Source organism: Helianthus annuus, chromosome 16 (genome assembly GCF_002127325.2).
Source record: "Helianthus annuus cultivar XRQ/B chromosome 16, HanXRQr2.0-SUNRISE, whole genome shotgun sequence".
Lineage (NCBI taxonomy): Eukaryota > Viridiplantae > Streptophyta > Magnoliopsida > Asterales > Asteraceae > Helianthus > Helianthus annuus.
The window spans coordinates 181,899,923-181,916,140 of record NC_035448.2 but is presented as its reverse complement, the minus strand read 5'-3'; the positions used below and the strand labels follow the sequence as shown (position 1 = coordinate 181,916,140).

Here is a 16,218-nt window from a genome sequence, read left to right as displayed (position 1 = left end):
GAGGCGTCATCCATGCCAACTCAGCCTCGATAGCGCCTGATGGCGCCACCACCCCCACACCGAGCGGTTTATGGAGGGGCGCTATGGCTCCGGCTCCAGCATGGTAACGAGCTCCATTGGCATGATCGAGGTTGATTATTTCAAAATATTACCGTTGAACGGTAACAATTAAAAAAAAATAATTTCCAATTTTATAAATTTAACCTATAAATACCCCACATTCTCTACACTTTTGTATACCATTCTCTACACTTTTTTATATCATTCTACCTCAATCTTTATACACATTCTCTATACTTTTTTATACACTTCTACCACAATGTTTTCCAACAACCAAAACCCGTGGACCCGACCAATCCGTTTTGGCAAAGTTTGCAAAACAACGAGCAAGAGGACCGTTATCGAAGAGACTCGCGTACGGGTGAGCTTGGATATTATCCGATGCCACCTAGCACCCCAACTTCTCATCCGACCACTCCACCGATGCCCGGTTTTTACAGATATTATTCTCAACCTCCATTTTTCCCCAAAACATACCCCAAACCTAAAACACACCAAACCGAATTCGTACCCGAAACCCAAGCCGAACCCACTTCCTCAAAAAAGCGAAGTCATCGAAAGAAGGATGAGTCCGAAAAACGTGCTACTAAGAAGATCGAATTTTGGTCGCCTAAGGAAGAATTCGAGTTGGCAAAAGCATGGCTCGACGTATCGGAAGACGAGATTGTTGGGGTAAATTTTATCTCCATATTTTTTTACATACTTTTATAAACATATAGTTTTGTAAATATATTTTTTAAATTAAACATATACTTTTGTAAATATATTTTTTATAGGAAACGACCAAGACATAAAGGTATTCTGGGCTCGTATACGTGAGAAGTATTTCGCCGCAATGGGTCGTGGCGAATATCGAACGCACGACTCTTTGCCGGGAAAGTGGGGGGCTATGAGGACGAAGGTTAGCAATTTCAACAATATATATACTAATCTCGTCAACAATATTGGAAGAAAAAGTGGTTCGAGCGACGTGGATGTTATGATCCAAGCCCACACCGACTATAGATTATACCATGGGCATTACTTTACGATGGTAACTACATGGGAGCTTCTTCGCAAATCTCCCAAGTGGCATCTTGTACCACCGTTCGACCCAACCCGCCCTAGGTCTAAACGGTCCAAATCGACATCCGCTATCGAACCATCCGGGTCCGATGCTCGTACAACAATTAATCTAAACGACGATGTTGACGAATTTGAAGAACCAGAAGAGCTGCCTCGATCAAATGGTAGGGATAAAAGTAAGGCAGCGGCACAAGGAAAGTCTTCTTCAACGCCATCGGATGGCCCGTCAAAGTTGAACGACTTTGAGGCAAGTCTCAACAAAATAATCACGATTAGGGAAAAAGACCAACAAATGAAAATGGAGAAACAAATCCAGAAAGACATGGATTTTCTCGCAAGAGATTTGTCAAATCTAGCGGAGGAGGAGCGAGTCATTTTGGAGGCTCGTAAGGCACAAATTCAAGCGAAATATATATAGTTTTTTATTTTCTAGTACCTTATGTTTTTTTAATGACTTTGTAATGTTTTTATTTTTTTAATGAAATTATGGTTTTTTTTTTAATTTTATAGTTATTAAAATTGCCATTTAATTTAAAAAAATAAAATATATAAATAAAAAAATAATTAGGTAATGATGACGGGGTTTTATCCCACACCCTGCAATTTAAGGGAGAGCGTGATAAAGCCCCCTGATTGACGTGGATCCTAGATGGCGCTGATGTGTCCTGATAAAACCCCTAGAGGCTTTATCCCATACCCCATAGCCTAATGATCACATGTGAGTAATATGAAATATGCATATTATTTATTGGTTCTCTCTCACTTCGTGCGGCTGCTAATTTCATTAATCGAACTTGGACAGAACTTACACTAATTAAGCAGCCAAAAGTTCGGTAAATATTTCTATCTTGTTATTATAAAACATTAAATTAAAATTAAAAGTCTTTCTGGAATTCAATCCACAATTTGGTGCATATAGAAATTTCGAAATGAGGCTGTCTTTGACAATAAGCCTCAGGTGGCGGATAAAGTATGGTTGAAGAGATAAAGGTATTGGGCTTCTGGTGGCTAAAGCATAGAGCGAAGGCAATATCGCAAACTTGGGATAACTGGTGTATATGTTTGAGTTATCTTGTATGAGCGTGTAATGTACATTTTGGTGACTGTAATGTTGGGCTAACTCGTTGTTGACTCTGTGTATTTAAGAAAGTTTTTTTTGTTGTCCGTTCAGAAAAAAAAAAGTCTTTTGGAAATTTAATAGAATTAAAATCTAATTCCTGTTTCACAATTTGTTTAGACATGAAATGAAATTATTTCCATCCAAATTCCTCCTAAATAAATCCAATGTCCCTCACAAATTGTGAAGGGATTTAACTACTCATTGTCACTGCATCTATCTGTTGCTGCCACCCCCACCCCTGTTGCAACCCCACGACCGTTGATCGTCATCACCCACACCTCATCATTACAACCCCTACCACCTTTTTCATTGCAACCCCACGACAGTGATCTTCACCATTGTCGTTTGTGTCATTATTGTCACCGTCGCTGCTATTGAAGTCTATGGGGTTCCACTCTAAAACCAATTGGTGATAGAGGGAGTAACCCAAGATCTTATTAATACAACCGGAAGGTCTTATTCTTTCGATGTGGGATAGGGCTCCTCCAATACCCTCCCGCACGTGTAACCCGGTCTATCAAGAGGTGTACACGTGGCCTTAACCGGAGCTGACATAGAGCCGTGGCTCTGATACCATATTGAAGTCTATGGGGTTCCACTCTAAAACCAATTGGTGATAGAGGGAGTAACCCAAGATCTTATTAATATAACCGGAAGGTCTTATTCTTTCGATGTGGGATAGGGCTCCTCCAATAGCTGCAACCCCTAGCCAACCTTGCCATTGAAGCCTCCACCGCTCCTCAAGTAGTACGAAAACATGTAGGAGGTGTTCACAATGATAGATTTTAGTTCCATTATGATTGACTTTTGTCACCTAATGCATTAATATATTCATTTTAATTAACAAATTCCAATTTTGTTTATAGTTAACAAGATTAATTTCTTTAAATTCCAATTTTATTTGAGTTAATTTCTCCAAAATAAATTTTTCGAACTAAATACATTTGATTAAACTGTTTCATTGTTAAAGATGGATCAAAGTAGCTGATTTAAGTTAAGACAGTTAAAATTGTAATTGGTTTATGAAGTCCTGATAATATTATTGAGTTGTTTTAAGGGAAAATTACTAAAATGGCCAAAGACAAAAATGACTTGTGAAAATGGTTAGCTCATGCCCTCTTGATACGGGGCATCATGCATGGGATGAGTCTTTGAACATCCCTTCCTTGATACCCAATAAAAAATGGACACGTGGCCATCTCATGGTTTGGCTTGTTAACCCGAATCAAAACAAAATGTAGTAATAACTCCTCAACAACAATCTTTTTTATATATTTTTTTATATACGATAAAACATAAAGTTTTCAAAGAACATCACAAAACACTTACCATTTTAAACATGTTTTAATAAACAATATTTATTATCAGTATATATTGTCTCTTAACATAATCATATATTTAGGTATTCAATGCCAAGAGGCATTTGTATCAATAGCTTTGGTGAATTCTTTTCAATCAATGAAGATTCAAACCTTAATATGTGTATTGAGGTGAATTTAGGCGGCATTGAATGAAAGTGTATGTTTCTATTGTCAACAAATGTAAAGTACAAGGTTTGTTTGTTTGTCTGATTTGGTAATTAATTAGATATTTTTTGAGGATCCTTTATTCATTTTTTTACATAAACTAGCGTACACGTGTGAGTTTGAGATGAAATATGATGCTTGTAACTTATTCTTTATTAACTTGCTATCGTTCCTGGTTCCTGCAGCCCATGGTTACAACAAAGAATATTTGGCAGTCATTGATGTCTGCGCACGTGCTTACACCATCAATCCCACTTACGGGTCATGCAAGCATCTTCATCACCGTCAACCGAACCTTCTACTCTTCTCTAAACATCTTTTCATAGGTTACCTTTTTCAAACCATTTAACCAAATCTTTTCTCTTACATTCCTTATTTATACCCAATTATCCATCCTTCGTTTCCTCCATAACGAACTCAACCCTAATATGGACATGCTAGCCGTTAAACCTACCAAAAACTGTCGTACGAAGAAACACACCAACAACAACAACAACCTTAAGGTTGTTTATATATCTTCACCTATGAAGGTCAAGACTAGTGCCTCACGGTTTAGATCGCTTGTCCAGGAGCTCACTGGTCGCGACTCTGATATTACACGCTACAATGCGGGTTACTTTGACGACCCCGTGGCACCAACCACTACATCCACTAGCACACAAGGTGGTTCTAGTAGTTCGTTAGATGCACAACGTGTTGACTCAAAAACAGTTGAGTTTACGCAACAAGCTATGTTCGATAGCTCAGAGTCTTTACTAGATGACGTTTTTAGCTCTGAAATGTTTGATCAGTTGGACGGAATACTCCCGTCATATTCTCTATACCAGTCTTGATAGCTTCTTTTTATAAGTCGTATTTTCCTACTTTTTATTAGAAGAGCCTGGTCCTTGATTTGTCTTGATCAATGATTCAGGTTTTGTATTAAATGCAATGTATAGTTAGGTGATCGATTGGCTAGTGGTGGCGGTCTATGTACGGTAAAACGAATTTGATTCGTCACGGTTGATCATGATCTACAAAATTAAAAATTTGGTTTATGTATGATTGAAGTTTATGATGTTTACTTGATGTTAACTAATCATGACTTTTTATAGAAGTGGTATGTATAGTGATGCTCCAATAATGGAGTTGTTTGAAAAAGAAATGTGTAGGGTGAATTAATCAAGATTCGATCCTAAATTGTGTACATTCATATAATCTAGTAACGAATAGAAGAGTTGCGTAATTCCGTTGAAGACTTTAAGCCGCCAAATTCCTGTTTGCTAGACCGATGAGTCATCTAAATAGGCATTTCTAGTCAACGTCATGACTTTTGGTCAACATCATACAAAGAAAACGATAACATGATCAAAATACCCGACTCACAATTTTCAATTTCAGCATTCATTAATATTGGTGAAGCATTAAAATTTAACATATTAGAGCATTCTCATCCAATCCATTATACATACATTCCACTAAAAAACAACTCCTATATCAATATATTTTCACTAAAAACAAATACTTTTTCTCTCTCCTTTTCAATTAAATAATATTATCATTATATTTTTCTCTCTCCTTCACTCACAACCACTTTCAATATATATTAAAAAAATTATACTGGGTGAACAGTGTCCCCCCAAATATACAGATGAACAGTAACATTTTCTCTCTCCTCCACTCACAACCATTTTTTATACCCTTTATAATATAAAAACTACCCCTCACATATTTTGATGGTTTGGATGAGAATGCTCTTATACCCTACGTATACAAATTACCCTACGTATACAAAACCAAGTTGGGGGGAATAGTGCACATAATTGTGTGGCACTTCCCTATTGGACCATATCATTTTTAATTTAATTTTGTTTACAGTTTAAAATTACGCTTTCGGTGTTCGTTTAAAATTACGTTTTTACTCACAACTCAAAATAAAATTATAACTTTGGCCTTAGCTCAAAATTACGTTTTTGCCCACGGGTCAAAAACTCTTTTTTTATTTTGTTCCCAGTTTAAAATTACGGTTTCGCCCTCCGTTTAAAATTACGTTTTTGCCTCCAGCTTAAAATAAAATGTTGTTTTCTCCTCTAGCTCAAAATTACAATTATGTCCTCAGCTCAAAATTATGTTTTTGCCCACAGTTCAAAATAAAATTATGTTTTTCCCCGTAGCTCAAAATTATGATTTTGCTCTCAGTTTAAAATTATGATTTCGCCTCCAGTTCAAAATATAATTATGATTTTGCCCTCTGTACAAACATAAATGTTATGAGAGAGAAATATTCGGCTTATTGCCCCGCAACGCGGGCGGGGGAAAAACTAGTTATATTAATACAAAATATCAATCACGTAAATGTTTAGTAAGATTTGTATTATTCACATCGATTTTTTTAATACTTATGTGGCTTTAGCATTAATATCAAAGTATTTTTTTAATATCTTTTTTAGTACTTATGTGTTTTTAGCATCAATATCTAAGTATTTTTTTAATATCAATTTATGTTAAATATCTACTTTCTTGGTGATTTTGTTTATCAATGAAACTTTAAAATTTAAGATAAAAATCCTTTTTCTTTTGACGCGTCTCAATCTCTGATGTCGCGTGTCAATCTCTGATGTCTCGTTATCTTATTTTTTTAATTTCGTTTTTTTTCTATTAAACAACAGTTTAATTAAATATAATTTAGATAAGGATAATAGTTCAACTAAATATAATCTATACTTTCTATAAAAGTAGGAAGGGGTTGAAAATTTTGATTTGTGATTAAGAGAAACGAGTCTGTACAACCACAACTAATGTGGTTTACAAAGAAGTTTTACAAAATCTATGATGATACTAAACATCTCTCAACCTGGCAATGTCTGTTGGGTATAATGGAGGAACTGTTGTTAGGAAATGTTTGTTGGAAAGCAATACAACTTTTTGAAAGCATCTGATATTTCCTCTGCATTAAGCCTATATCCTGAGAACACATGTTGTGAAAAATGTTTATATCTGGCGTTGTAGTAACAAGTTTGCAGCTCTCATTTTTAATGAGAGTACTAAATTCTTTGTTAATAATATTATTTTCTTAACATCTGTTTACTAACCTTTGTAATTTTTGTTGACTGACTTTTTTAACATGGGTTGACTAACATCTAATAGTTACTATCTATCCATCTGGCAAGCTCTGTTGGAGATAATGGATGACAGTTCTTAGAAAAGTTTGTTGGAAAGCAACATAAGTTTTTAACAGTTAATAGACAACAGTGGTTTGCTTCAACATAATGGAATTGCTGTTGGAACAAACACCTGCCATTGGTGGAATTCTCGTACAATAACAGCTATCATGCCAGCATCCAAATGGCACCTTTCGAGGCCTTGTATGGTAGAAGATGTCGATCGCCTATTGTGTGGCACGAGATCGGTCACTCGCAACTAACCAGTCCCGAGATTCTACAAGAAACGACTGACAAAATCCACCAGATAAGAGACAACTTGGTAAAAGCTCGGAATAGACAGAACCCTTGAATTTGAAGTTGGTGACTACGTACTCCTAAAGGTATCACCTTGGAAGGGTGTAGTCCGATTCGGCAAGAAAGGGAAACTCGCGCCTCGATATGTAGGACCTTTTAGGATTCTGGAAAGAATCGGAAAAGTCGCCTACAGACTCGAATTACCGGAGGAACTCAGTAACGTCCACCCGACTTTCCACGTCTCTAACCTCCGAAAATGCCTTGCTGATCATGATCTAATCGTACCACTCGACGATCTTCAGGTCAACGAAACGTTACACTTCGTGGAAAGGCCTGTCGAAATCATGGATCGCCAAACCAAGAAGCTCAGGCGCTCTCGCATCCCGATCGTGAAAGTCCGATGGGAAGGCAAACGAGGTGCTGAGTTCACTTGGGAACTCGAAAGCAACATGAAGGCCAAGTACCCGCAGTTGTTTAAATAAATAGATCTGAAGCATCAAATTTGTAAATCACGGTGTCGTGTAGCCTTCGAGCCTAATTTCGGGATGAAATTCCCTAAACAAGAGGAGGCTGTAACACCCCGTGTTTTCGAATGTCAAAGTCAAAGTCAAAGTCCAAGTCAACTTTGACTTTCTTTGACTGTAGATAGTCGATTTTGTGTTTTAGTTGTATTATGTGGAGTAAGTGTTGTAATCAGCAAGAATCGAAGTAATCGAACGTGTTTTAATGCGAACCGATCTACGACTGTGAATGATAGGAAGTAACAATGCGATAAAGTTAACCTAATCAGTAATCAAACCGATCTAACAATCAATCAAACTCGAGACTCGAATTATTGAATTGTGGTATTGTTATACGTGTGTGTGTGCCTTATGTGTTACTTGTGCGTGCTTACTTTATGTTTGGTATGGTATTCAAGCAAATCAATCGAAAAATCGAATCGAAACTCGAAAAGCAATCGAACTAAATCGAAACCGACATCGACACGTGACTTAACGAAGATTGTATGTTAGATATAGTGGTTGGGATTAAAAGTAATTTGACTAGGAACTCTATCGAAATCGTATCATCGTACATCGGAATCGAAACGTCGAAAATCGTCGCAAAATGCTCGAAGTGCGTGGCGGATCGAACAGGAAGCATCCTGATCGAACAGGCCAGCCGATCGGCTAGTACCTTTCCAGCCGATCGAGCAGCCCACTCGATCGGATCTCCCAGCCGATCGGCTGCCACTTTCCTCTTTTGGAAGCCTATAAATAGGGTTGTCACTATCATACTTTCCATTTTTGGAAAGCTTTGACCGAACCAGCTATCTTCTTCACCTTTTCTCAGATTTCTCTCAATCCCGGTAAGTTCTTACTCTAATTCTTGTACGTTCGTAGTCATTACTTGATTCTACACCTTTCTATCTTTCAAAACTTGGATTCTAACCTTGAAATCACTAAGATCTAAGTGTTCTTGGGTGATGTCATCATGGTGTTCTTGAAGAACATCATGTTTTGGCCTCATTCCACTATGATTAGCTTAGATCTAACCGATTTCTATATAAACAAGTTAAGATCTATCAAAGATCTAAACATCCACAAGTTGTGAAGGATTGAAAGAAGGAATTTCCAACTTTCTTTCAACTCTTTTACACTCAATGTTTTCAAACCGGTAGAAACGGAGCTTGAACCGGCTAATCAATCACTCAAATGGATTAAAAGGTTCAAGATTCGGGTTCTATGAACAAGGTTCACCGATTTCGAGTTAAACTCTAAACCGACATTCCAAACCGTTCAACCGGCCGGACTTGGGTGATTCCTGTTCGAGCCAAGGGAACGGGTAGGAACGAAGGTTATCATAGTTCAACACGTTGTCAAGATACCTTGAAAGAATGACAAATAAACAAACAACCAAGTGTTAGACGAAAGCCCGACCAGGTCAGAAATGCTGGCCGAACGGCTAGGCTGTCGAACAGCCCAGCCGATCGGACATGCCAGCCGATCGACCGGGCCAGCCGATCGGTTAGCACAAGGTCTCACACTTCCAAACTTTTGAAGAATAGTATTGACGAAGTAATGTTCAATCGAATGGGTCACTCGATGGGTAAACATTACTGTTCGGATCATGAGATACTATGCTTCAACACTTAATCGTTTTCACAACTTGTTCGTAGTAGGGAATGCCAGCCGATCGAACAGACTATTCGATCGAGTGATATTCAGTTGAGGACTAATCCTGAAACTCCTAGCCGATCGAGTGAGCTAGCCGATCGAGCGAACCGCTCGATCGACCGACTTGAAAGGTAGGAACACTTCAGTGTTCTCAAATACTGCAACAAAAACTTCCAAAGTTCAAATCCTCTAACACAAACACACTAGAGGAAGAAACAATCCACTCGAATGGTCCAGCCGATCGAGCCAACCGGCCGATCGAACAGGACTGTCCAATCGGATATACCAGCCGATCGAACAGGCCGTCCGATCGAACTTGCCGTTCGATCGACCAGCCCATTCGATCCATCCATACTTGTTTACTTTTCCGCGTTACTTATCGTTATGCTATCGAACTATTCAGGCTAATCTTACTCTCAGCGCTCCCTTCAATCCACAAACAATCACTGTGAGTATACTCGATCCCTTTTTGCTTTTAGCACTTTTGGGTGTTACATACGTTACCTATCAAATCACAATCAAACACAAACTATTTGAACGCTGACCATTTGCATGTGCTACTTGACTAAATGTATGCTGTTTATTATGTTTACACGTGGAATGCTATCTACCTGCCTTAGCAACATAGTACTATAGTTTGGACTCAGCACCCGTTCACATGGGGGTTGTTAAGGACAAATACTTGCATGGATTACGGTGGTAATCATGTATTGCGAACCGTCTCGGACGGTCAACCCGCAGTCGTTGGTATCGATGGTCTCATGTCGATAATTAACATGCATCGTTTTCCTCTGTATACGTGCCTGATTATGTGTAAACTATTCGAACTCTATATGCTATTACTAAACTTGTGTGCTCACCTTTACATTTTATGTGTTGACTTTATTTTAACGTATGTGACAGGTGTTTAAGGTGTTAGCTTGCTAGGAAAGCGAGGCAATAATAAAGCTTTAGAGCCCATCTAGCAGTTGTAGGTCGTAGCCTACCTAGGGCTCTCTAGAAGCGAATAAACTCTAGCCATGGAGCCGTTGGAGTTGTTCGATCAAGCATCTATGGCATTTGTTGTCTGTAGATCTTGTCCGGATGAGTCTTAATGACTCTGGGCAGTACTTTTAAACATTTGGTCTGTAATAAATTGAATCTGAGTTGTCGAAACAGTACTGTTTGTTTAGTTGTATTCTATGATAAATTGTTTATTTATTTGTGATACGGTATGGGACGTATCACTTAACTGAATTTGTAATAATAGTTGTTGTGGAAACTTCTGGACAATCTGTTTCGCTCAGTGCCGCGCCCCGATGATTCCGCCATCGGTTGGGGTGTGACAGATTGGTATCAGAGCCATAACTATAGGGAATTAGGCAGACACGACCTAGTCCGGGTCGCTGTCTTAGAGACCTAGACTATAGTTGGGAACCATCAGACCCAGTTTATGTGCCTTATTCTGTAATTCTTCCCTATCACTGCCCTCGAATTTCCAAATAAATCAGTAGATTTGGTTGGGAATAGGTGTGAAAGCCGCAAACTCCTGACCGAGCTGCCTGACTTATGCTGATTCTATTCGTTTATTTATGCTCATCTCGTTATTTTTACCAACAAACCAAGGGGCTTAAGAAATTGCTAAGCCAAAGGGTGAAACCCTGACCTTGGCAGTTTGTTCTGGATTTTATTAATCTCACCAAGGCTCCGATGGACTCCAACGACCTGAACTCACAAGTATGACCTAGGAGGCGCGTGTGGAATGCCCAAGAATCGAGGCAGAAACACAACCGCTAGAGTCGGAAATGATGACAAGTCTACTGTGAATAGTTGAGTTGCCTTGGTTAGTCGATGTCTAGTAGCCGCAGACAATCTATCTCTCAATTTTATATGTTTCGAACTTGACAAAGTCGTCTGGTACACTTGTTGATTTTATGTGTTTATGTGTGCTTTCTCTGCTTTGTGTTTATATTTGCTTCTCTGTTTTATTTTGGGATGATATTCGATTCTGCTATCGTTTTAATCAACATCACACGACTCGTACTGTTATTCTATCCCTAATTGACACCCAGCCAACGCGAATCTAGACGATATCATACTATACTATGCTATACGACTAAGTTAGGTTATTCGATGCAATATTCGAACGGCACTCGAACTTTGAAGGATAGGTTTATGTTTTCTGACTGCTCTGTGATTAAATGGTTACGTGTTTTCGTGTTTATGTGCCTCTGTGTTTATGTGCTTCTGTGCTTACGTGCATCTGTGGTTTTGTGCATATGTGTTTACGTGATATGTGTTTCGACGTGATTCTAAGCTTTAGATAGTAGTAGACGTGTGAGGTGAGATTCGATTTCGTTGTGTTGAGACTCGTGACGATGTCTAATGCAGACCATGTCGTCGTCTGGATCCCGACCTCGAGCCCCACTTACCCGTCAGGAAAAGAGGGACAGACGTCTCGCTGCTATCATCTCCAAAACTGTGGCGAAAGCTGTGAGTGAGGTGTATGAGAACGCCAGCAAGTCGTCTGAAGAATCACGAGCTGAAATCCCTAAGGATTCAAGCAAGGCTGCTTTCAGCTTCAAGCAGTTCAAAGCATGCGGGCCAAAGGAGTTTACTAGCGAAGATGGTCCGACAGCCATGTTTCACTGGTTCGACTCGATCGAAGTCACTCTGCGCCAGAGCGGATGTCCTAAGCATCTCCGTACTCTCAATGCTACAGGCGTCTTCCAGTCCCGTGCTCTAGACTGGTGGACGGCCGAACGAAACAAGTGCGGAAATGATGCAGCTTACGGGCTATCATGGAAGGAGTTGAAAGCGATTATGATCGAAGAATTCTGCCCTCCTCATGAACGCCAAAAGCTGGAGGACGAGTTCTGGGGAATCAAGCAGAAGGACGGAGACAACGCTGCTCTCACTGCTCGCTTCAAGCAGCTTAGCATTATCTGTCCTGATCAAGTCAAGACCTCAGATCAAGCCATCAAGAAGTACATCCGAGCTCTACCTGACTGTGTAGCCGACTTCGTTCACGCCGCCAAGCCGGCAACAATCGAGGAAACCTACCTACTCGCCGCTGAGATCAACGATAAGCGAGTCAAGTCAGGTTTTTGGGATAAGCAAACCAAGTCTCTGCATCAAGCCACTACAACACCCACCGACTCATCTGCTCAATCCTCCAAGTCTTCAAGAAGGAAGAAGAACAACAACAACAACAGCTCCAGCAACAAGAGCTGTGCTGCCGCAACAAATGCTGCTCCCCTACAATCTGTACCAGCTCAACAGCAGCAGCACCAGCGTTCAGCTCCAGTGATCAATGCACCGCCAGCAAAGCGTGCATACACAGGCCCTCACCCACTCTGCCCGACATGTTCGTATCATCATCCAGTGGGTCTAGCTTGTCGATTTTGCGCTCACTGCAACCTCTACGGTCATTTCACTGCGAACTGTCGCTATGGTCCTCGCCAAGCCTGTTACGTCCGCGTTTGCGTCTAATAAAAGACGACTGAAGGACACTAGAAATATAAAAATTTTCTTAAAAGTGTCCAACTTTTCGGAATTTTAAATGATAATATCAATAACGCAGGTGCATTAATTTAACAAAAATTGGGCATGACCCGTCCATAAAACAAGCATACCCCTGTTTTAAACATAAACAAACTAGATACAATTCTACGATTCATTCGACAAAATACTACTAAGAACCAAAACAACAAATTTTGGACTAAAAACATTTGAACAAGCTAGCGGAAGCGTTTGGTATGACATAACATGAACACGCGCTCGCTCCGATTCTCCAAGTCGCCTGAATTGAGGATTTACCTACATTCAACAACAAAGCTTTAAAAAGCTAGTCATTTACTTATTTACTTATAAAACCGTCACTTTAGTTCCATTCGTGCATGTACTTTCATTTCTCTCACGCATTCGATTACCCAATTAAATGGGTATGATATATATTTTCAAACAACTAACCCGTTGGTAGATGATGACGACCAAACATAAAATGTTGTATAAACTAAAACGTCCATAGCATATTCTAACCGCATAAGTTACTTCAATCCGATTATCCTTTCAACATTCAACCGTTTCATTATTATATCAACACTTCGAAAGTCCGACATTCATAACCTGCACTTTCAAACATACTCAATAATAACTTGGTTAGCCAAACCCGTAATCTCAACATATTCATTTACTACATCTTCATAAAAAGAACGTCAACCATTTAAATGCATCCAATTAACTTATATTCCAAACCCAAGGGCATTATTAGTAACGCTAATTCTCAAATGCATCCAAATCATGCATTCGCACATACTTGCACACATACAAACTTACAATCATACACATCTACATACCTAATATACATTTAATCATACCTACAATCATGTATTCATACCTACGTGTTCCGTACGTATTTTTGTATACATTTACATGTAATACATGTCCAACTTCATTACATACATCTATCACACTCTTATATAAATTACATGAGGCTTAGACTTGGGTTTACAACTTATAATCGTCAAGGAAACACTCGAAATCATGTTTGGGAGGCCCGTCGTAGTTCACGGATAATATACCGAAGCCTACGGTGCATAAATCACATAAATAATATTTTTGATAGAACCTTCACCCGGCCGTGTCAGTTCACCACCCGGCCGTGTCAACTCTGCACTTTTTCCTAGCCATTAATCCTTACCGAAACGGACATAACTCTCTCATTTTTCATCCGTTTTGCGTCACGTTACTTCCTATATGATTGTAATTTAATATTCTATCATGTGATCTTGAAGTCCAACATCCGAGTTAAGGAATTTCTTAACTTATACGTATTCGGCTTGTTATTCATCTATGAATCATTCGACCCATTCGTGCATTTATCAAAATAATCTATTGATTTGACCTCAACTTCATATGAACTTAATAATTAAAACATTATATTACTTAAACAACTAAAGAAGTGATTATAGAAATCACTTACCTTGAGTACTCCAATAAGTGTATTTGTCACCTTGCCTTATCTTGACCCGTTATCCTCCTATGCTTGAGCTCTCCTTGACACGTTCCTATTATCTCATTCCATTACATCCATTCAATAGTTAGTATACGTAATCATACGCATCACTAATCACACTTCTATTCACGTGTCAATCGCTTAACGAGTTCAACATGTATCACAATACTACAATGCTAATCAATCTAACAATTTATCATTCCATCATCACAAAAGTCATACATGAGCTTCTAGCATGCATAATTATGTATTTACATCATGTTCATTATTCTTTCAAAATTCCATACTTAGAATGATAACATTTTCTAAGTTAGGCAACTTGTTTCATACATTAAACATTTCATACCATTTCTTAACACCTTGGTTTTTACACATCCATTCTACTATTTTCTATCAACAACCCGTTTCGACCCGTTGGTGCAATCATATGCATAGACTAGTTGGTAAGTGTTTTAGACACTTAAAACAATCAAATAACTTACTAATAATTTATTAAAATCAGTAGTTCATGATTCATACAAGTGTGCATAACAATACAACTATTTTTACTTAATATTTATACTAAAAAATGTGCAGCAACTTTCTGCGCAGCAGCTGTTCACGACACATTTTAACCCATTTATCTTCTGATTCAGTTCTTCATGTTCAAATATGAAATGATCTACACTCAGAGATCTTTCTAAGCATATAAAGATCGTAAAAATCGGACATTCCTATGATTTTATATGATTTTTACAAAATCAGCACAGAAGCTGAAATGCTTCCAAACAGCTTGCTGTCAAAACGAATTTACTAACTTTTCATGTTGTTTTGACCCACTAAATCTCATAACCAGCCTCTTATGACCAAATATGAAATGTAATATGTGAAACAACCTTTTCAACGATATAAGGCTCGTTGTCTAACTCCTTATAACGAATGAGATACGGCCTTTACAAGGTGACTATCTAAGGCTGTCAAAAGTAACTATTTTACACAAACTTTGTAGGCATTTTATCAAACACTTGGCGGGTTTCGCATTTGTAAGACATTATGTACAAGTATTTATATGCTTTAACTTTCCACTTCTTGCATTCATCTAATCATCACTACTAAAATCAAATAAATTTATACCATACCCCAACTAGCTAACATAAGAATGCATCACATACTACCTAGTTCATCAACTTAGCACAAAGATTAGACATGAATGGTTCACCCATGTCACCATTCTTACTACTACTACTAGTGGGTTTTATCACAAGTGTTTAATACAACCGGATTTATGCAAAATTCATCTTCATCATGATGATTCTAACTCATTTACAGGTTCAATTCATTCAATTATCATGGATTGCTCAAACTCATCTTATCATCTAACATCATATGACATAATAAAACTTACCCTAGGTTAGGAACTCTTAGATGATTGAGAAATTGTTCACATGCAAACGAAATTCATCCAAAATCGCCTTCAATTGGTAAGATGGAGAAGAAGGGTTCTCCCCCTTCCTGCTCTCCCTGCGTCGCAACCCCCACACCCAACACTGGGTTTTCTTTTCCCCTTTTTTTTATATAAATTGTCAAATTTTACATATTAAACCCCCAAGGTTACTCTTTGTTATCATTTTCATATACTTACTCAAAGTTTATAAACTTCCTTTACATTTAAAATTTAACTAATCATGTAGGACATTAAAACATCAAAATATTCTATCACACAAGTTTTGGGGTGTTACAAAGCCCCAGCTCAAGCTACTGTCAACCAAGCTCTACTCCCTGCTCGTCAAGGCCAACCAGCAGCTCCAGCACCAGCAGTCAATGCTCGAGTCTGCTTTGCATGTGGTGACCCTAACCACTTTGCCAATAGATGCCCGAA

At 38.5% G+C, this 16,218-nt stretch overlaps 1 protein-coding gene and 1 long non-coding RNA gene across 4 annotated transcripts; one reads left to right on the top strand and one right to left on the bottom strand.

The window, feature by feature from the left end:
• The first annotated feature begins 39 nt into the window (after positions 1–39).
• Positions 40–1,543, top strand: LOC110920124. Its single transcript, XM_022164358.1, has 2 exons — positions 40–130; positions 837–1,543. The coding sequence occupies exons 1-2, from the start codon at positions 40–42 to the stop codon at positions 1,541–1,543; spliced, it is 798 nt and encodes a 265-aa protein (XP_022020050.1).
• Positions 1,544–12,899: 11,356 nt separating this feature from the next.
• LOC110918417 lies at positions 12,900–15,883 on the bottom strand. 3 transcript variants are annotated; one of them, XR_004883149.1, is made up of 4 exons: positions 15,745–15,883; positions 14,328–14,412; positions 13,316–13,471; positions 12,900–13,162 (listed from the first exon to the last, which is right to left on the bottom strand). It is a non-coding gene; the product is annotated as an uncharacterized LOC110918417 (long non-coding RNA). The 3 variants fall into 3 exon arrangements; XR_002581293.2 differs by having other exon boundaries at positions 14,328–14,384; positions 15,745–15,759; XR_004883148.1 differs by lacking the exons at positions 14,328–14,412; positions 15,745–15,883 and having other exon boundaries at positions 12,910–13,162; positions 13,316–14,321.
• Positions 15,884–16,218: the final 335 nt, after the last annotated feature.